The 22,934-nt window shown below is 42.5% G+C and overlaps 1 protein-coding gene across 2 annotated transcripts in view; it reads left to right on the forward strand.

Annotated features, from left to right (window-relative positions):
- Window positions 1–22,934, forward strand: part of ctnnal1 (catenin (cadherin-associated protein), alpha-like 1) — a 149,828-nt gene that overhangs the window by 78,066 nt on the left and 48,828 nt on the right. Inside the window, exons 6-10 of one of the 2 annotated variants that reach the window (XM_080788309.1) lie at window positions 4,121–4,291; window positions 9,724–9,927; window positions 11,302–11,430; window positions 12,204–12,362; window positions 12,808–12,900. In XM_080788309.1, the coding sequence (XP_080644435.1) occupies window positions 4,121–4,291; window positions 9,724–9,927; window positions 11,302–11,430; window positions 12,204–12,362; window positions 12,808–12,900 (756 nt within the window). The remainder of the gene's footprint in view (window positions 1–4,120; window positions 4,292–9,723; window positions 9,928–11,301; window positions 11,431–12,203; window positions 12,363–12,807; window positions 12,901–22,934) is intronic. The other variant, XM_080788310.1, reaches the window with a different exon arrangement.

Genomic DNA, 22,934 nt, shown 5'->3' on the forward strand with positions numbered 1-22,934 from the left:
GGCTGATCAAAGGCTCGCTTCTCATTACCTTTAACCCATTTTGACCTGAGATCAGATTCTAAAAATGTTTTCTACATCCTGACAGTTTTCTGAAAAAGCTATGTTTCTATGTCAGTCGTTCTTCGATTTTTCAAAAATAGCAGACCTACAAGCTCGTAGCGCGCCACTCGGTGGCGCGCTATGAGCTTGTAGATCTGCTATTTTCCAATAGCTAAAGTATAACAGAATGCTTGAAACACCAAAAGGGGTTGCCGCCCAAAATGGGTTAACCCATTAGGATCTGAAGACCTGATTCTACAGATGTCTTCTAATTTTCTAAATCGGTTTTCTGAAAAACCTGTGTTTCTATAGCAGACCTCAAACCTTTTCATGTCGACGACCCCCTTTGTTCCAGGGACCTCCCAGAAGCAAACATTTGAGTTAAAGATGTTTGCTGTGAAAGAAAATATAATATATTCAAAGATTTGCACCACATTTACATTTAGATGAGCTTGTATATCTGCTTTTTTTTTCCAATAGCTGAAGTGTAAAATAATGGTTAAAGTGGTTAAAAGCTATGAGGTGAGTCAGGTGACACAGATGTGTTCCAGGTCCTAACGGCTTAAGTAGCAGTGCACTGCTGCACTCAGCCCAGTGGCGTAGGCCTACTGTTGGTTTCCATCGCGTCATTTGGTGGAAGAATATCCTCAGTGACGTCCTCATTTCTCTCGACGAGAGCAAGCCGATGTTCTTGTTGGGTCAGGACGGTGCAGAGCAGGACGGTGCAGAGCAGGACGGTGCAGAGCAGGACGGTGCAGAGCAGGACGGTGCAGAGCAGGACGGTGCAGAGCAGGACGGTGCAGAGCAGAGCAGGACGGTGCAGAGCAGAGCAGGACGGTGCAGAGCAGGACGGTGCAGAGCAGAGCAGGACGGTGCAGAGCAGGACGGTGCAGAGCAGAGCAGGACGGTGCAGAGCAGAGCAGGACGGTGCAGAGCAGGACGGTGCAGAGCAGAGCAGGACGGTGCAGAGCAGGACGGTGCAGAGCAGGACGGTGCAGAGCAGAGCAGGACGGTGCAGAGCAGAGCAGGACGGTGCAGAGCAGGACGGTGCAGAGCAGAGCAGGACGGTGCAGAGCAGGACGGTGCAGAGCAGGACGGTGCAGAGCAGGACGGTGCAGAGCAGAGCAGGACGGTGCAGAGCAGGACGGTGCAGAGCAGAGCAGGACGGTGCAGAGCAGGACGGTGCAGAGCAGGACGGTGCAGAGCAGAGCAGGACGGTGCAGAGCAGGACGGTGCAGAGCAGAGCAGGACGGTGCAGAGCAGGACGGTGCAGAGCAGAGCAGGACGGTGCAGAGCAGGACGGTGCAGAGCAGGACGGTGCAGAGCAGAGCAGGACGGTGCAGAGCAGGACGGTGCAGAGCAGGACGGTGCAGAGCAGAGCAGGACGGTGCAGAGCAGGACGGTGCAGAGCAGTGCTGCAAGAAGTACTCAACCACATTAGGCACCCAGAGGTCCCTGGGTGCCAAAGTCGCACCGTATCTGCACCCAACTCGGCACCAAACAAACACTGTTCAAGGGTCTGCCATGACAATAGCCCCATGTGGCCCCCAGGTGACATGTCAAGGGCCCTCAGGGCACCAAACCACAATTACACTGTTCAGGGGTCACGCCAGGGGCCACGTCGGGCAACCGGCTGGCCAGGGGGAGGTGGTTTAGAGACCAGGATTACTGCATGTTTTTTTGTGCGATGCCTGTGTGTTGGTTCCCTCAGTGGGGCGTCCTGGTGACCGATGCCCGTGTTTGGTTCCCTCAGTGGGGCGTCCTGGTGACCAGTGCCTGTGTGTTGGTTCCCTCAGTGGGGACGTCCTGGTGACCGGTGCCTGTGTGTTGGTTCCCTCAGCACCAGTTTGCTGGCTGGCAGCTCCTGGTGTCTTTGGCAGTGTCCTGCAAGTCTCGTTCTCCTAGCTGTTATTTTGGATGAATGTTTTGGCTTAGTTATATAGTTATTGGATATTATTCTTTTGTATTGTTTTTAATTGGTCTGTAGTACCACAGCGGAGACCGCATATGCGACAAAAACAAAGACATTTCCATTCATTCAAAGCTTCGTGGGGTGAGTAATTGATTTTTCTTTTCAAGCGGTGAATCCAGCACCCCTCACTCACACTACAGAACCGCCAGCAGCAGCAGCTGCAGAACGATGATGTCAAATTATCTCTCGGGAGGAGAAAAACAAAATGCAGCTATTAAGCCCCCGGGCTGGCACCGGTCCAAATCCAGAAGCGTGTCTCTGTATTTAAAGTCCAGTTCATAATATCTGGGCAGTGGGTAACGTGGACATCTGTTAGGTGACTGCCTGCCGTGGGCCAGTCTCCTAGGCTGTCTGCACAAACCTCTTACCGGTATCTCCACATCTTAACTTTTTGTATTTTTGCCCTCCTATGCACAGCTTTGAGTGTTTGTGTAAACACAAACATTGAAGACAAAAGTGTGTAAACGCAAACATTGAAGACAAAAGTGAGGATGCAAGTTGTGATTGGCCAGAATGAGATGATGTATGATGATAAGAGCACCCCCTCACTTAAATGAACGCCCTGCTTGATCATACCAGCTCAGTGGCCTTGTGGTTAGAGTGTCCACCCTGAGACTGGGACTGGTCGGTGGTTCGATCCCCAGCCGGGTCACATACCAAATGGGACCTAATGCTTCACTGCTTGACACTCAGCATCAAGGGCTGGATTGGGGGTAAGCCCCTGCGACATACTAGCGTCATGTCCAGGGGGTGTACTTGTACATCATGTCCACTGTCCAGGGTGTGTACCTGTACATCAAGCTGCGTCACGCAAGTCACACTACGGAAACAGGAGATAGGCTCCTGGGGCATCTCATGGCTTGGCAAGGCTTACTTACTTACTTGATCATACTACAGTATCACACAAAAGTAGCAGAGCCACAAGCTCAATGCGACGCACCTTGAGCTTGTAGATCTGCTACATGTGATGCTTTTGAATTTGCATCCTGAAGAGTCGGTTTCTGGACGGATGAGCTTTCCACCGACAGAGATCATTGTGACATAGAGCCAGAGGACCTGGAGCAGGCTGGGTTGGCAGGATGATCCTTCAACGACAGATGACGTAACCCAGAACACCCAAATCAGGAAGCGTTGGAAGAATTTCACAACTCTTCAGGGCCTGGTAACAGTCGTTAACAATGGCTAATTTATTCAAGCCCTAAACCACTCCTCTAATTTCATGCCCTAATTATCCCCTCCGTATTCTCAGTGCGTCATAATGCAGATTTGTTTGGACAGAAGCGGAGCCATGTAATAAGCAGAGTTGCAGCAGCAGCACCTCCCTTCACTTCATCGGGCCAGTCTTTTACGTCGACTTCTATTGGCGAATAGTGACAGAGCCCTGAAGTAGCACTGGAGTACCCCGTTTTTCTGCCCCTGGACACAAGCATTGAGCCCTTGTCGCATGTGGGTTAGAATGCAAAAAAAAAGAAAGAAATATGGCGATAAATAAATATGGTGATTCCCCAAAATATCAAACACACGCTGGTAGGGGGACAAAAAACACACCGCTTTGACTCTGGAAATGATCAGCTCATCTGTCTGTCTCACACCAAATTCAGCTCAAAATCGGGGCACATGTGGGGAGAAAGCACGCAAGCGCCACCGTCTCTGGTGGTTACCTGGAACTGAATATAACCTGAAGCACTGAGAAAACTGTTGCGCCTTTCTTCGTCCTTTTTTTCTTCAAACTTGACTACGAAAAATAAGTAAAACTCCTTAGACTGAGACTTAGAAAAATATTTTTTATTTTATTTTATGATGCTGTGCTCATGGTGCTCTGTGCTCATGGTGCAATTAAAAAGCAAACGTTTCGGTCCTCAGACCTTCGTCAGTGCTATGGTTTTTCACAGGCAAAGAGCTTACTCTTAAAGAGCTCCAAAACAATACAGCTCAGGTGCTGAGAATTACTAATTGGTGACATCATCACCTGAATATAACCTGGCATATATTTTCTAATGGGGGTCCGCGGGCTAATGAGTGTCGATTTAGGGGCTCCTTGACATGAAAAGGTTTGGGAACAAACTGTCATAAACTAACATTCCTCCTCCTCCTCCTCCTCCTCCACAGACGTGTCTCAGACACCCGGACTGCGAGTCGGCGCGCATGAACAAAGACGCCGTGTTCCAGCGCATGCGCTGCGCCCTGGAGCAGGTCATCGACATCGTCACGGAGTCGCGCAGCTCCGGAGACAACAAGGTCCTTCCCGCCAGCATCTACAACGGCATCAAGGACTTCAAGGTACGATCCCGTAGCACACAGTACAGAGTTCGGAAACTTAACTTTTGGGTCCATTATTTCTCCACTTTCATAACACCAATTGGTATTGTATCTTATATCACCTTTACAGCGAGGTATAGCAAGTAGGGATCGGACATTCCTGGAATGAGTAACACTGCTAAACGTGTGGGTTGCATCCCCAGAAAGTGGCCCCATGATCAGAGCTTCCGTTGCTCCAGACTGTATGACGGAAGTATTTGAAAATTGTGAGAGGCAACAAGTCTGGTAACGTGAGGCTAGCCATTATGATAAGAGCCCCGTTGTGCTTCTTTAGTGAAGTGATTCTCATGCTTTTTCAATTTTGATAACGATTTTAGGCCACCGATTAAAACATAGTAGGTACAGTACCTGAGTTATATTATTACCAAATAGATGGAATGAAATGAATGAAAATAAATATATAAACGTTCACAGCCTGGGCCGTGGCTCAACGGTCCAGGCACCTTGGCTGGTAACCCAGTCTGGCAGTGTGCCGCGGGTTCGACTCCCGATCCCGACGGCCTTTACGGCATGTCTTCCCCCCCCATCTCTCTCCCCATTTCCTGTCAGCCTACTGTCTGTTCCTCAATACAAAATATAAAATAAAGGCGAAAGCCACAAAAAACATCAAAATAAATTAAATAAATAAATAAAAACGTGAACACAGTGAAAGACTATAATATTCAAAGATTTGCGCCACATTTATAATAGCAGACAATAGCAGATCTATAAGCTTGTGTGCAGCACTATGAGCTTATAGATCTGCTATTTTTCAACAGCTAATAATGGTTAAAGTGTTTAAAAGCTATAAGGTCCAGGTTCTTGTGGCTTTAAGCAGCAGTGCGCTGCCTCGGGTCCTCGGGTCTCTAAATGGGTTAAAAACGACGTGCCCGGAGGTCACAGTGGCGTTGAGGCGCTGACCACACTGTCCCTGCTCATTGTTCCGTTCCCTTTTCCCCCGTGCCCCGGCCGTGTCCTGCCAAATACAGTTCCCAAAACAATCTATTGACAACGGGGCGGAAAACAATACAACGTTTCGGCCTCGGGGCCCTCAGGGGCCTCAGGGGCCTCGGGGGCCTCGGGGGCCTCAGGGGCCTTCGGTCAGGTCATGAACTAGTTTTGGGAGCTTTTTAAAACGCTGTGCGGATCTCCACCTTTCTTAGTTATTATATTCTTTTGGATCTAATCCTGCACCCGTTGAAGTTTGTGGATGTGATGCGATTGTGCGTGCACCTCTTGACCACTGCCAGATACAGTTCTCAGTGGTGGGAGCAGGTAACCAAGTACAGTACATTAACTTAAGTACTGTACTTAAATATTAATATATACATTTTATATATAAACTATACTTTTACTTCTTACTCTACTGCATCTCGAAGGCAAATATTGCACTTTTACTCCACCGGAATTATTTGAAATCATTAGTTACTTTTGATTATTATTATTACAAAACATACATTAAACCACTTCAGCCCTATATACATTTCGTCCATTTGAAAATAGCTATTTTCATTTATTTCTTTTTTACATTTGAAAATTTGAAATGAGACCTTCTGCACAATGACTACCTTTACATTTAGTATATTTCTATATTGCAGTATTGATACTTTTACTTAAGTAAAACATTTGAGTACTCTTTCCACCACATACAGTTTCTGACTGGGATACATTCAGACGTCCTGCGATTGACCTCACCGGATCGCCGCGACCTTTTGACGATCGGGACCGAATGAATGACAGCCAATGATAACGCTGTCGTTGAAAAATGTTCCCATGCTCTGGGCGGGCACGTGTTAAAGGAGAATTTCGGACTAGAAAGCTTGCTTACCGTTATTTGTAGCTGTTACGTCCCCACTAAAGAGGTCCAGGTGTTATTTTGTGCAAAACGCATCGTCTATTTCCCCTACCATAAGCCCTCAATGGGGTGTTGGGTTTTAGTGCTAATTTCCATCGCTCAAAAATCTATTTTTTTATCCTCTCTTCATAATGTAAATAGTATCCCAGGCATTACACACTTATTTAGATGGAAATAAGCAAATTAGCACTAAAACCCAACGCCCCATTGAGGGCTTATGGTATAGGGGAAATAGCCAGTAATGTGTTTTTGCACTAAAGAACACCTGGATCTCTTTGGTGGGGACGTAACAACTACAAATAAAGGTATGAATGCACGCACACACGCACACACACGCACACACACAGGCGGCTTTCCCTGACCGGTGCCATGGAAACGCACAGACAGACAAGACTGTTTCTAAGCAAAGTATTCATTGTAGCCGATAAACATATCATGTAGTCAATGTTCAGTATTGATTCATATTGCATTGTACAGACTCATTGTTCTCGCTGTGTCCATTTGTGTCCAGATTATTATTGCCTGTGAGGTCGCTATTTTCGCTTATCGCCGAGCGGAAGTGACAGAAAAGTACACGAGAAAGAATATCCTTATACTTGAGTAGAAGTTACTGATACTTTGACCTAGATCTTTACTCAAGCAGAGGGTACATTCTCCAACGTGTGTTTGCAGCATTCGCTCCGCCGCCAGACTCTGCCTGCTCTGTTAGTGTAATTTGAGAGATTCGATAAGGCATTTAACAAATAAAAGAGCGTCTGAAATGGTTTTTGCAACCCGGTTATTACAACCCGGTATCCCAGGCACACACCATGTAATTTGTTCGATATCTGCCGATATTGTAAATCCTTCATCCCCGTCTTCAAACTAATACTGTGACTGTGTAGTCTATGAGCTGAGCGTTTTCTGAACCTTTTTTTTCGGGTGTTTTTCTACAGATATTGGGTAATTTTGTAATAAAGTTTATTTTGTTGAAATAAAAGCTTATTTTGTTGTTTATTTCTCTGATAATACACTATGACGTGAAATTCTCCTTTCATTGTCAATGGGAATTTAATGTTTGTGTAGGACAGAAATCTACACTAATAGCTGAATATAGGAGGGGCTAGTGCCCCTCAAAAATAATAAGAGAAAAGAGAAATGACAGAGTTACCGTGTGGCGGTCCCCAGGGGGTACTGTACTGTCACTGTACTGTCACACCCGAACTCATCAGAGTGTGTGTGTGTGTGTGTGTGTGTGTGTGTGTGTGTGTGTGTGTGTGTGTGTGCTTTTTCTATTGATTACTCACCCCATGGAGACTTGAATTCATGGCTATTCTTTTGTTTTTGTCACATTCCTATAAGCCAATAATTTGATGGAGACACAAAGAGTCTCCTTTGTGTCTCCATAGTATAGTATTGGGGAGCTGGTCATCAAATTATTGACTTAGGAATCCAACAAAAACGATAACAAAAAGAAAATCCATCAATTCAAGTCTCTGTGGGGTGAGAAAGTCACTTTCCTTTAAGCCCAATTGTATTATGGAGGTCAGCCATAGTTTCATCTCAGTTTTGAGTTTAGATAAGGAATGGAGACTTTATATAATAAGGCTTTCTCATCCTATAAAGCCTTGAAACCATGGAAGGAGAATGTTCCGTTTGTGTTGCATGCCTTCCAACGAGTGTTTTATCGAGTGCGTGCATGCTTGTCCCTCATTACTTCCAAAACCTGCAGAAACTTTTTCCATTCATTCTTTAAAGTTCTGTATTTTTTCTTATTTTTTTTTAGGTTTTCTGAGCTCACCCAAACAACCTAAACTTTGAACATTCAGTCGATTTTCTGTGGTCTGGGGTTTTCTGAATAATTAGGCTCAAACAAGTGCTCTGATTTCCCTGTGGACTGTGATGTAATAGTCCACAAATGCCGCGTTAGTGCATGGGACTGTTCAAGGGCCCTCAGTAGTTTTAAAATAGTAAAGTTGGAGTTGAAATGTGGTGTTTTTGGTTTTGAAAGTAATGAGGACAAGACAATGGATAAGACATTTGAGGCGCAGGCATTATTTTTTCATATAGATTTATACTGGGAGCCTATTTTCTTCATTCCATCAATTATTCTTATTTTTTGTGGATCCTTCATGGCTTCATCCGCCTTGAAGGAATGTGACGAACAAAGCAAAGCATTCAAAGTTTCATGAGGAGAGAGAGAAAAAAAAAAACTGTATTCCTTTCATTAACGCAGCTCGGGTGGCTTGTGGTTAGAGACTGGGAGGTCGGGGTTCGATTCCCCGACCGGGTCATCAAGCCAAAGAACTACAAAAAGAAATTGGGACCCACAATGCCTCCCTTCTTGGCACTCGGCATCAAGGGTTGGATTGTGGGGGGTAAGTCCCTGTGACGGACTAGCGTCATGTCCACGGGGGTGTTACTTGTACATCATGTCTCACGCTACAGAATCGGGTGATATATGGGCCTCATGGCTCGGGGAGGCTGACGTTATGCCTTTAACTCATTCAGACATGAGGACGCGTTTGTGTCACCTTTATAGCTTTTAACTTTATTTTAAATTTTAAACTTTAGCTGTTGAAAAATAGCACATCTACAAGCTCATAGCGTGGCACTGAGTGCAACGCTACGAGCTTGTAGATCTGCCATTTTTGAAAAATCGTGAGTGCAAATCTTTGAATATATATTTCTTTCACAGCGAACGTTTTTAACTCAAATATATGCTTCTGGGGCGGTCCTTGGAACAACATAGATGAGGGTCGGTGGTCGAATACATACCGTATAATATTTGGGGTCCTTGACATGAAAACATTTGAGCACCACTGACATAGAAACATAGGGTTTTTCAGAAAACATTAGTTTTTATTCTCCGTTGAGCGATTTTCTTTCTTTTCTGTATTTATCTTGGTTCCAGGTTCACTCCTCAAGGGCACAAAACAAAGTTTAGTTTTTCTCGGTTCCACAAGGAGGTTGATTGATTGTTCTAATAGAAGGGCTTGCTGCAGGCCTGCACAAAACACATTCTTAACTTCGGATATTAAAGTACATACTGTACACTTGTCCTTATCTAGACAACAATATATCAGTTGCTTTCAACAACACCATTATGTGGAAATGACTTAAAAGTTCTCTAACTGCTGGAAAAGCAGCTATGCGTCAATGCGTGTATGGAGAATAATAATCGCATTTTCAAGCTTGCAGACCAGCTACTATTTTTTTTAATGTTTTCTTTTGTGGCTTTCGCATTTATTTTATATTTTGTATGGAGGGACAGACAGTAGGCTGACAGGAAATAGGGAGAGAGATGGGGCGGATGACATGCAGTAAATGCCGTCTGGATCGGGAGTCGAACCCGAGGCACACTGCCAGACTGGATTACCAGCCAAGGTGCCTGGACCGCTGAGGTCCACGACCCAGGCCAAGACCAGCTACTTTAAATGCTTTTGTGCAATGCTGTAGTCTAGTGTGATCAAGTAGTATAATAACCACAAAAAGTTAGAATATGGAGAGAAGAGGTTTGTGTCCGACAGCATGGATATGACTTTGTATTATTTTCTCCATCTCTCTCTCTCCCCTGCAGTCCAGTGTGGAGTCCCTGCGTGACGGCCTGTACGCGGCGCCTCCTCCTCAGAGCCTGGGCTCCCAGCTGGAGCTGCTGGTGGAGCGCACGGAGGACTTCACCGACTCGGCCTACACCAGCCACGAGCAGCGGCAGGCCATCCTGGACCGCTGCCAGGCGGTCAGGACGGACACCCAGCGGCTGCTGAGCGCCTGGGTGGACGCGGTATGTACTGTACTGTAGGCTACTGTATGTACTGTAAGTACTGTACTGTAGGCTACTGTATGTACTGTAGCCTGTAGGCCAGAGGTTCCCAAGCCTTTTCATGTCAAGGACTCCCAATTCTTTTTAGCAAAAGGCCGATGCACACCTCAGAAGGCTAGTGACAGGTGCGTACTGCGTAGGGCAATAAAGCATACTTAATTAAAAAGGTTATCTTTGAAAAACAAAGAAAGGGTCCCGCACACTGTCAGACACTTGCCAAAATGTTGTCGATTAGACCTTCATCAGGACAGACAATGTCTGTCCTGATGAAGGTCTAATGGACCGAAACGTTGACCCAATAAAGAGCAACATTTTTGCAAGTGTCTGACAGTGTGCAGAACCCTTTCTTTGTTTTTCAAAGATAACCTTTTTAAGGACTCCCAAATTGACATTAATTAGACACTATTACCACCACTTGAAAAGGTATGACATGCAGGGACCCCCATAAGAGAAGATTTTTACGTCTCTAGCAGAGATTCTCTTTCAAGGACCCCCATTTTGACATGCATATTAGTCTACAGACCCCCATTTAATGGCATTTATATCTCTGGGAACCCCAATTTATAATTGTAAAATCAATGTTACATTAACTCTGAGAGTGTACACATGGAACCAAACGGACTCTTTCTTTCTTTCTTTCTTTCTTCTGCCTGTGTTCTGAATGCATGCTTCCTTCCACGTAATGGCACAGTAGAAGTGAATGCCAGGCCCTTTTTGAAGGGAAACAAAACGCCTTGACAAAACACTGAACATGGTGTCAAATTAAAGCCTGTCTCAAAGTATAGAGTGTGAAAACAGTTTGTGGTCTCATTTGCAGCTTAAATACATTCTGTGGCACATTTCCCACAGCAGGAGCTGACAATAAATGCAAACAAATGTTTGTGTTGCAATGTTTTTTAGTTTTTGTTTTCTCAGTATGTGGTCATTGTCGGGCAGAAACCTTGTATCTCCATATTTCAACTTTTTGTGGTTGTTCATAAATGCAGACTTCGTTGTACTACTAGAGCGCTGGTTTGCAACCCTTTTCATGTAAAGGCCATTATTGTCTCCACCAGGCCGAAGGCTTGGGGAGTGAGTATGTTTTGCACTACGTCCGTGTGTGTCCCCGTCCGTATGCCTGTCCGTCCGTGTGAGAGCGAGCGAGCTTGGCTCATAGAGTAGACACACATTTTCTCTCTTCAACGCTGTGCAGATTAAAACAACTGGACAGTCGTCCACACCCAGGCGCCAGATCATTTGTATATTTGCCATCTACACAGTATACCATATATGGTATACTTCATATTTATATTCTCCTCTCTTTGTCTGTGCGTGCGTGTGCCTGCGTGAGAGCAGCAGTCTGCCCAGGCCAAGGAGCAGCCTCCCCAGGCCAAGGAGCAGCCTCCCCAGGCCAAGGAGCCCACAGAGGAGATGGAGGTGTGCATCTTGAAGACGGGCCAGAGCATCCACGACCTCAGGAGAGAGGTGAGGTCATAGGTCAATGAGGTCAAATCATCTGGGCAGGGACTTGACCACTGTGTCGACCGAGCGTGTATTCTCTCTCCCATGGATTAAAGTTCTCAGACTGATTTCACTCATTTGGATTCCATAGAAGTCAGCATGCGTTCTATAGAAGTGCGTCCTGCACCAACAATATGCTATCTCTACGAGCTTACAACACGTCGCAGTGCCTATTTTCGGTTATTAGTTCATTCAAGAAAACCCCAATGATCTCAGATATTTCATAAGCGCACACGTTAAAGCCTCAATCTGCAACTTCTTCATCTGGTTAGCTGTATAGCTACCAAAACATCATAACTTTACATATACACATCTACATTTTCGAGAGCACAACAGAGCTCATAGCCAATGCAACTCTGAGGCTTACAGCTCGAAAGAGTTCACAAAAAAAGAAACGCTAATAATTAAGCTTTGATTCGTGGACAAAATGACCTTTTCAGGATTCAAATAAAAAAATCACAAAAATCGCAGATCGACAAGCTCAAAGCGCGTTGCTTCGCACCGCGTTTTGAACGCATAGATCTGCTACTTTTGATGCTGTGGTGTGATCAAATAGGGCGTTCATTTACTAAATGGAATATGGAGCCAATGGTCAATACCTGACCAGTTCAGATGATTGATTCAATTAACCACAGAGTGAGGAGAAACATGCAGAGCAGACAGACAGAAGGATGTTGTTTAGATGTGATAAATTAAACCTCTCCTCTCTCCTCTCCTCTCCTCTCCTCTCCTCTCAGCTCCATAAGGTAGCGGTGGGCCGTACCTCAGACCTGTTGAAGCTGCACGGGGAGCAGCTGCCCCTCAGGTCACTGAAGACGTCAGGCGCCGAGGGAAACCAGGAGGCTGTGGCCCAGTACGCCCACACCCTCCACGAGCAGAAGGAACAGCTGGTGGAGGTGGGTGGAGAAGGAGGAGGAGGAGGAGGTGCAGTCACCTCGTGTTTGCATATCGTTGCGGTCGGCCAGAATCACCTCACAATTAAATATATATATTTGTACCTCAGTTAATTCATAAATGAACTGCCTACTGGTATACATGTACAAACATGTACATACATATTATACTACGCCCTCAAACTATGTGAAGACCTGAGACTTGGGACTGTCACTGTCACTACAGAACCTACCAAAAACATAAGTTGTACATTTGTGAAAAGTAAAATAAATCACCTTCAATCGTTTTCAGATTTATATAATGAACCCACTGAGGAGAAACCAATGCATGACGACGACCACGTAAACAAGTAGGCTCACTGTATAAAAGTCCCTGTATTCCTCATTTTAAAAGTGCTGTGTGTGTGTGTGCACGTGTGTGCGCATGTGTTTGTATGTGCGTCTGCAGACGTGTCGACTGCTGTGCCACGTGTCGGGGACGGAGCCCCTGGAGATCACCTGCATCCACGCTGAGGAGACCTTCCACGTCATTGGACCACAGGTAACATTCTGCCACGTCATTGGACCACAGGTAACATTCTACCACGTCATTGGACCACAGGTAACATTCTACCAGAGTGTAGAGTAGTCATTGGACCACAGGTAACATTCTACTAGAGTGTAGAGTAGTCATTGGACCACAGGTAACATTTTACCAGAGTGTAGAGTAGTCATTGGACCACAGGTAACATTCTACCAGAGTGTAGAGTAGTCATTGGACCACAGGTAACATTCTACTAGAGTGTAGAGTAGTCATTGGACCACAGGTAACATTTTACCAGAGTGTAGAGTAGTCATTGGACCACAGGTAACATTCTACCAGAGTGTAGAGTAGTCATTGGACCACAGGTAACATTCTACTAGAGTGTAGAGTAGTCATTGGACCACAGGTAACATTCTACTAGAGTGTAGAGTAGTCATTGGACCACAGGTAACATTTTACCAGAGTGTAGAGTAGTCATTGGACCACAGGTAACATTCTACCAGAGTGTAGAGTAGTCATTGGACCACAGGTAACATTCTACTAGAGTGTAGAGTAGTCATTGGACCACAGGTAACATTCTACTAGAGTGTAGAGTAGTCATTGGACCACAGGTAACATTTTACCAGAGTGTAGAGTAGTGATCTCGCCGCAAAGCGGGTGCCTATGGGCTATAGTTCCAAACATTGCTCCTATGGCTGGAACTATCCCGTTGAGATGAGGAATGAGCACTTCTGCATGCCATTGTTACAATGGGAGTCAACGGATCACAGGTACCATTCTGCCCCCTAAACGCACCAACCTATCGAATCACAGGTAACATTCTACCTCCTGAACCCACCGACCTATCGAATCACAGGTAACATTCTACCTCCTGAATCCCAGACATATCGAATCACAGGAAACATTCTACCTCCTGAACCCACCGACCTATCGAATCACAGGAAACATTCTACGTGCTAAACCCCCGACCTTCACACTGGCATTGTGTTAGGGTAGTTGTCAGGCAGAAACCTCTTCAGCTGTGTTCAGACCTGGACAGTTATAGCGGCGCGATTGCATTCAAAGTCAATGCAAAGGTGAGAAATTATGTGAATGGGCGCGGCACGAACAGGGCTACGCCAATGAAGCGAGCGGCTTCAACACCCCCAAAGTTAAATTACAGTGTCTACAGCCGACGCAACACAAGCTAAGGGATTTTGTTTTTTCAGCGCTGACATGCGCGACCAAAGTGAAGCGATTGAAGCGACTGGAAATGAATCAGGTTTGAACGGGGAGCGTACCTATGTTCCCCTGGTTCTATGTTCCCCATCATGCAAAAAGGTTCTTTGTTCCCCACTTAGAATAAACCTAAATCTAAACCAGAAACCTAACCTAGTAATTTTTGTAATTCTAGTAAGACTAAAAGTATTTTAGCAACTTAGTCTAAGGGCGCTTTCACACTCAAAGTTCGCTTAGAAGGTCCGGACCAAGGACCAAATATTTTCATTTTGATTTTGTTATGTTATTTCTGCTCATAAAATCGGCGGGCATTTCCATGTCATCTTATGGTTTAAACTTGAAGGTGGTCAGTTAGTATTGAGCTTCAAGTCAGAACAGATCCGCTGCAGCTAATTTAGTTGACCTAGTTTTACGTCTTTTGCTATAGTGATGTAATCAATTAATAATTTGGGAACACCTGTGTAGCTTATTTAACATTGACTCTTTCTATATACGTGTGGCCGTGCGCTAGAGCGAGACAGGATGATTTTAAATACTTCTCTGTCTCTTCGTCTCTCCCATATAAATACAACCCTATTTATTGCTATCAGATGTATCCTCTGTTGTTTTAGAGTGCAACACGTTTAATGAGTTAGCTTACTTTAAACAGTCTATGATTATTCATGGTCAACATTTAAATACATTATTCCTTACTACTTTATTCTGTTGTTAATGCTAGTTTAGCAGTCACACTAACATAAATGGGGGAAAAACAACTAGAATACTATTGACTTATCAATGCAACATTTTCACCAGTTCATCTTCCATTCCAAATAGTCACCTTTGCCATTTAACATTTAATGGTGAAAATAGTAATAGTAATAGTAACATAATATAATATAATAATACATAATAGAATGTTTCATTCATACCAATTGTCAGATGACATATCAACTCACGTTGACAACTACTATTATTTTTTTTATACTTTTAACCATCATCACAGTATGACTATGGGATGTGTCACCATCCTTACACACAATTGTTAGAACATGAAGCATTTCTTATTACACTAGATCTACATGTAGTCACAGGTTAAGTAAAATGGACAGTATGCAATCTGTAACATTAAGACATACTCCTGCCATGTTCAATATGGAACGTTCAAGTAAAATATATGTAGACTGTTTAATTTAATTAATACTCCTATCATGTTCCTTATAGTAATAGTTTGGCATGCAGGATGTAAAATGAAGCCGTTCTTGTCACTGTATTGTTCACAGTACAAGTTGAAGGTGAAGCACATGTGTTGTGATGAGCTTTCTGTAATGAACACACAAAAGATGTGTAGCTGTCAACCCTTTATTTGAAAAAGAAGAAATTACGGACAGTGGTTTTACAGAGTAAAGATGTTCTGTTACAATCTTGTGAAGACGGCATAATACAGAGAATCTAAACATATAATCAAACTAAGTCATTGAAATACACTATGATGATATGTTAGTCAACACAGAGACAGGTTACAATTGCACCACTAGTCCGTGAATATCAATGACTGTGACATTTTAATTGCTGAAGAATGGCAAACACTGCTTCTCATATTGCTATATCAATATCATCAGGTCATTATGCAAGTTGAAAATTGATTAAAATAAGTATATGTATAGTCCATCATGTTTAATGTATATAGCTGGACTAAACTGAATAATTGACATAAGTGTCAACATAATGCCTTATCTGAAGAAAACCACTCATCATTTAACAGCCTTTTCCTCTCTATGACACGTCTTCATGTGTGTTTTTAGATTACTCTTTATACTAAAGCCCTTGCCACAAACTGTACACATAAATGGCTTTTCCCCTGTATGAGTCCTCATGTGGTTTTTTAGATCACCCAATTGAATACAGCCCTTGCCACAAACTGTACACGTAAAGGGCTTTTCCCCTGTATGAGTCCTCATGTGGTTTTTTAGATCACCCAATTGAATACAGCCCTTGCCACAAACTGTACACGTAAAGGGCTTTTCCCCTGTATGAGTCATCATGTGGTTTTTTAGATCACCCGATTGAATACAGCCCTTGCCACAAACTGTACACGTAAAGGGCTTTTCCCCTGTATGAGTCCTCATGTGGTTTTTTAGATCACCCAATTGAATACAGCCCTTGCCACAAACTGTACACGTAAAGGGCTTTTCCCCTGTATGAGTCATCATGTGGTTTTTTAGATCACCCGATTGAATACAGCCCTTGCCACAAACTGTACACGTAAAGGGCCTTTCACCTGTATGAGTCATCATGTGTACTTTTAATGCCCCATTATGAATACAGCCCTTGCCACAAACTGTACACCTAAAGGGCCTTTCACCTGTATGAGTCCTCATGTGTACTTTTAGATTCGACTTTAGACTGCAGCCCATGCCACACACTGTACACATAAAGGGCCTTTCCCTTGTATGAGTCATCATGTGTCGTTTTAGATCAGTCTTTAGCTTAAAGCCTTTGTCACAAACTGTACACGTAAAGGGCTTTTCCCCTGTATGAGTCATCATGTGTCGTTTTAGATTACCCTTTATACTAAAGCATGTGCCACAAACTGTACATGTAAAGGGCTTTTCCCCTGTATGAGTCATATGAGTGTGTTTTTTTAGATCACCCCTATGAACAAAGCCTTTGCCACAAACAGTACAAGTAATGGGCCTCCTCGTGGAGTGACTGTGTTTTGGTGATTTGAGGTCATGGAGCAGCTTGTTGCTCACGGACAAACTATTTCCTCCCATGTGTTGTGTATTGTGTGATTTCAGTGTGTTTAAACCAGTCTGGTCATCCGTGGTCTCATCCCACTCATCACTGTCTTCAGTGGTGTCAGATTCAGAACAGTGTGAAGAGAGGAGCTGAGCATCACTAGTTGGTTGTGATGTTCCACAGTCCTCTACATCAGATTGTGTTTCCATGCTTTTAGATGAGGTGCTGGCTACAGGTTCTGTTAGCATGTTTTCATCATCTTCATGTTTCACTAATAGTAATGTCTCTGTTGATCCACCATCCTCATCTGATCTTTGAAGTAGCTCATCTTGTTCCCCTTTAATCTGTAGATACTCGGGTTCCTCTTTGATCAGACTGGAGGTTCTCTCCTCTTGTTCTCCTTTAATCTGTAGACACTCTGGTTCATCTTTGATAAGACTGGAGGTTATCTCCTCCTGTTCTTTTTTAATATGTGGAGACACTGGTTCCTCTTTGATCAGACTGGAGGTTCTCTCCTGCTGCTGCTCAGGGAATACCTCATCTTTACACACAAGGGGGTGTATGGAGTCTAGACAGAAGATACAGAGGAGAAACACATCATTACATGTTTGAACATGAACTCTTGCTGTTAGTTCCATACCTGCCCTAATGTTGTTTTGATTTCATTGTCATGCAAATTATTTTCTTACTTTCTTACAACAATGCTTCATTTCTAAAACAAGCATCCCCTTGTTTCGCAAATGTACATTTTCATTTTCATTTTCACATGTATCCTCTGTTGTTTTAGAGTGCAACACATTTAATGAGTTAGCTTACTTTAAACAGTCTATGTTGTTAATGCTAGTTTAACAGTCACACTAACATGAATGAGGGGAAACACAACTAGAATACTATTGTCAATGCAACATTTTCACCAGTTCCTCTTCCATTCCAAATAGTCACCATTGCCATTTAAGAAATAATGGTGAAAATAGTAATAGTAGTGAAGGTTTTACCAACCTGCTCTGTGTAATTTGACAATTGGTTGTAAAACCATATCCAGTAGTCTGCGTTGGCGGTCAGTTTCTTGCTTGATGTGGAAAGCTTCGTCCTCGTACTCTGTTAGAATTCTTCCAACGACCCCAAATATCTCTTCAGCAGCAGCATATAGTCTCTGGTTGACCAAGGACTTCAATGTTTGTAGTAAAGCCATAACTCAAAAACTGCCCAAACAAACTGATACTAGATCTATTTTTAAAGAGAAAATCTAAAGTACTAAAGTAGAACCAAAACTAAAACGAAATGCTTCAGCTAGTGTAGAAAGGAGAAGTTCAGCTCTTAACAACTAGCAGAGGTTAAAGTGACTCCAAGCAGAACAAACTCTTGTTAAATACTAACAGAGGGCCCTGATGGTCCAATCAGAGTGAGGGGGCGGGACACAAAACTGGCCAATCACTTCTCCCAACAACAAGGCAATTCAATGAGTTTTATATCAAACATTAAGCAAATTAACATATCAGATTCAGTAAAACAAATATAAAATAAAGTAAAAGCTGCATTATGTAACTTTCCTATTCTACCCCGTATTTGAACATTGTTGACTTAATTGAAAACATATTCAGGACACAGAGCAAAATGGAACAAATTTAAATACATTAAATGTCAGTGTAGAATAATAATGACACAATCTCAATGAAAGGCAGCGTTAAACAGGCATGCATGTTTTTAGCTGTGATAAAAATAACAGAGTTGTTGCAGAGCTGCAGTTTTCAGGGAGTTTGTTCCAGATATGTTACACATTAATCTGAATTCTATGTTTTAATTCTAGGGTCATAAAGAAAACCTTTACCAGGTGACCTTATAGGTATGAACGGGTGGCACCTACGCAAGACTAAAGACTTGAGTAGCAGCGTTCTGAATGAGCTGCAATCACCTGGTATATTTTAGGGTCATCTGTAAAACACTGGTACAGTAGTCAAGACTACTATTGGACATTTTTCTAGATTCCGGTTGGATATAAATCATATAATCTGACTTTGACGGTGCTAATGTGGCTGGTTAAAGTTCTGAGGCCATGACTACAACAAGGTTTGAAGCTAAGTGCCTAACTTTTAATCCATTGTCCTTGACTTCAAAACAAGTACTTTAGTTTTGTCTTTGTTTATTTGAGGACAATCTCCTTCTCATTGTTTCTATAGGACATATTGGACAGATTTGTGTGTCGAGAAAAAGGAACTTACTTTTAGACAATATAGCAACATATCTTATCTGCTATCCAAAATGGGGATATTTCTTTTTTTATCATTTTTTATCATAATGTAAAAGACAGCCCTCTCCCTCTCCACAAGTGCAGCAAAGCATTATGGTCATTGTAGTAATCCACCAGTGTCCATGACATCACAGACACTTTGAAATACTAAAATGTCTAAAAACACAAATGTCCCACATAAACCCCCCAGGAAAGATATGATTGCAAAAGGGCTGATGTGGCCCTTTAAACATGCATGTGTGAAATGTCTATTTGACCATGAGAGAATGACTTCATACAATGACTATTGCAGTGGGTGTGGTCAATTTAGGATTAGGAATGTGACAAATAGCTCAAGTTGCCTGAGTCACCTATCAGATGTTGTCACAGGAATGCTAAGTATTTTCCAGTCTAAATTATTTAAATGCAAATGATTCCCAATCCTATATATACATGTTCCTCTCCATTCACACAATACTGTAGGAGTAGGCTATATGCACTCTACTTATCACACTAAAAGGATCACATGCAAATTGGTTGGTCGATCCATTCAGCAATAGGGTTACACACCCTAACCCATTATCACCTGTCCATTAACAATGGGACAGACATGCTCCTAAACATTCCACAACATTCACAACCCATGTCTTCTAACAAGGTAGATAAAGGTGGAATTCCCATATCCTACGACTAGAAATAATAATGCACTGGTATTTTACAGTCAAAATAAAATATATTATTTTATCATGTTTTTAACCATCATCACAGTATGACTATGGGATGTGTCACCATCCTTGCACACAATTGTTAGAAAATGAAGCATTTCTTATTATACACTAGATCTACATGTAGTCACAGGTTAGGTAAAATGGACAGTATGCACTCTGTAACATTAGGACTTACTCCTGTCATGTTCAATGTAGAACGTTCAAGTAAAATATATGTAGACTGTTTACTTTAATTAATACTCCTATCATGTTCCTTATAGTAATAGTTTGGCATGCAGGATGTAAAATGAAGCCGTTCTTGTCACTGTATTGTTCACAGTACAAGTTGAAGGTGAAGCACATGTGTTGTGCTTTCTGTAATGAATACACAAAGGATGTGTAGCTGTCAACCCTTTATTTGAAAAGAAGAAATTACGGACAGTGTTTTTTACAGGGTAAATATTTTCAGACAACATAATACAGATGATCTAAACATATACTCAAACTAAGTCATTGAAATACACTATGATGATATGTTAGTCCAAACAACACATGTCAACGCAGAGACAAGTTATAATTGCACCACTAGTCTGTGAATATTAATAAATGTGACATTTTAATTGCTGAAGAATGTGGGCAAACACTGCTTCTCATATTGCTATATCAATATCATCAGGTCATTATACAAGTTGATCCTATCCTATCCATAGCCTTATCTGAAGAAAACCACTCATCATTTAACAGCCTTTTCCTCTCTATGACACGTCTTCGTGTGTGTTTTTAGATTACTCTTTTGACCAAAGCCCTTGCCACAAACTGTACACGTAAATGGCTTTTCCCCTGTATGAGTCCTCATGTGTACTTTTAATGCCCCATTATGAATACAGCCCTTTCCACAAACTGTACACATAAAGGGCTTTTCCCCTGTATGAGTCATCATGTGTTCTTTTAATGCCTGATTATGAGTACAACCCTTGCCACAAACTGTACACATAAATGGCTTTTCCCCTGTATGAGTCCTCATGTGTACTTTTAGATCACCCGATTGAATACAGCCCTTGCCACAAACTGTACACGTAAAGGGCTTTTCCCCTGTATGAGTCATCTTGTGTAGTTTTAATGCCCCATTATGAATACAGCCCTTGCCACAAACTGTACACATAAAGGGCTTTTCCCCTGTATGAGTCATCGTGTGTAGTTTTAATGCCCTATTATCAATACAGCCCTTGCCACAAACTGTACATGTAACGGGCTTTTCCCCTGTATGAGTCATCATGTGTTGTTTTAATGCCCCATTATGAATACAGCCCTTGCCACAAACTGTACACGTAAAGGGCCTTTCACCTGTATGACTCATCATGTGTACTTTTAGATTCGTCTTTAGACTGCAGCCCTTGCCACACACTGTACACATAAAGGGCTTTTCCCCTGTGTGAGTCATCATGTGTACTTTTAATGCCCCATTATGAACAAAGTCTTTGTCACAAACTGTACAAGTAATGGGCCTTTCCCCTGTATGAATCTTTGAATGCTTCTTCAGATTTCCCTTTAGGCTAAACATTTTGCCACAATCTGCACAGCTAAAACATTTCTTACCTGTGTGACTCCTCGTGGAGTGAGTTTGTTTTGGTGATTTGAGGTCATGGAGCAGCTTGTTGCTCCTCCCATGTGTTGTGTATTGTGTGATTTCAGTGTGTTTAAACAGGTTCTGTTAGCATGTTTTCATCATCTTCATGTTTCACTAATAGTAATGTCTCTGTTGATCCACCATCCTCCTCTGATCTTTGAAGTAGCTCATCGTGTTCCCCTTTAATCTGTAGATACTCTGGTTCCTCTTTGATCAGAATGGAGGTTCTCTCCTCTTGTTCTCCTTTAATCTGTAGACACTCTGGTTCATCTTTGATAAGACTGGAGGTTATCTCCTCCTGTTCTTTTTTAATATGTGGAGACACTGGTTCCTCTTTGATCAGACTGGAGGTTCTCTCCTGCTGCTGCTCAGGGAATACCTCATCTTTACACACAAGGGGGTGTATGGAGTCTAGACAGAAGATACAGAGGAGAAACACATCATTACATGTTTGAACATGAACTCTTGCTGTTAGTTCCATACCTGCCCTAATGTTGTTTTGATTTCATTGTCATGCAAATTATTTTCTTACTTTCTTACAACAATGCTTCATTTCTAAAACAAGCATCCCCTTGTTTCGCAAATGTACATTTTCATTTTCATTTTCACATGTATCCTCTGTTGTTTTAGAGTGCAACACATTTAATGAGTTAGCTTACTTTAAACAGTCTATGTTGTTAATGCTAGTTTAACAGTCACACTAACATGAATGAGGGGAAATACAACTAGAATACTATTGTCAATGCAACATTTTCACCAGTTCCTCTTCCATTCCAAATAGTCACCATTGCCATTTAAGAAATAATGGTGAAAATAGTAATAGTAGTGAAGGTTTTACCAACCTGCTCTGTGTAATTTGACAATTGGTTGTAAAACCATATCCAGTAGTCTGCGTTGGCGGTCAGTTTCTTGCTTGATGTGGAAAGCTTCGTCCTCGTACTCTGTTAGAATTCTTCCAACGACCCCAAATATCTCTTCAGCAGCAGCATATAGTCTCTGGTTGACCAAGGACTTCAATGTTTGTAGTAAAGCCATAACTCAAAAACTGCCCAAACAAACTGATACTAGATCTATTTTTAAAGAGAAAATCTAAAGTACTAAAGTAGAACCAAAACTAAAACGAAATGCTTCAGCTAGTGTAGAAAGGAGAAGTTCAGCTCTTAACAACTAGCAGAGATTAAAGTGACTCCAAGCAGAACAAACTCTTGTTAAATACTAACAGAGGGCCCTGATGGTCCAATCAGAGTGAGGGGGCGGGACACAAAACTGGCCAATCACTTCTCCCAACAACAAGGCAATTCAATGAGTTTTATATCAAACATTAAGCAAATGAACATCATATCAGATTCAGTAAAACAAATATAAAATAAAGTAAAAGCTGCATTATGCAACTTTCCTATTCTACCCCGTATTTGAACATTGTTGACTTAATTGAAAACATATTTAGGACAAAGAGCAAAATGGAACAAATTTAAATACATTAAATGTCAGTGTAGAATAATAATGACACAATCTCAATGAAAGGCAGCGTTAAACAGGCATGCATGTTTTT

This window comes from Protomyctophum bolini, assembly GCF_963924005.1.
Source record: "Protomyctophum bolini genome assembly, chromosome: 17".
Lineage (NCBI taxonomy): Eukaryota > Metazoa > Chordata > Actinopteri > Myctophiformes > Myctophidae > Protomyctophum > Protomyctophum bolini.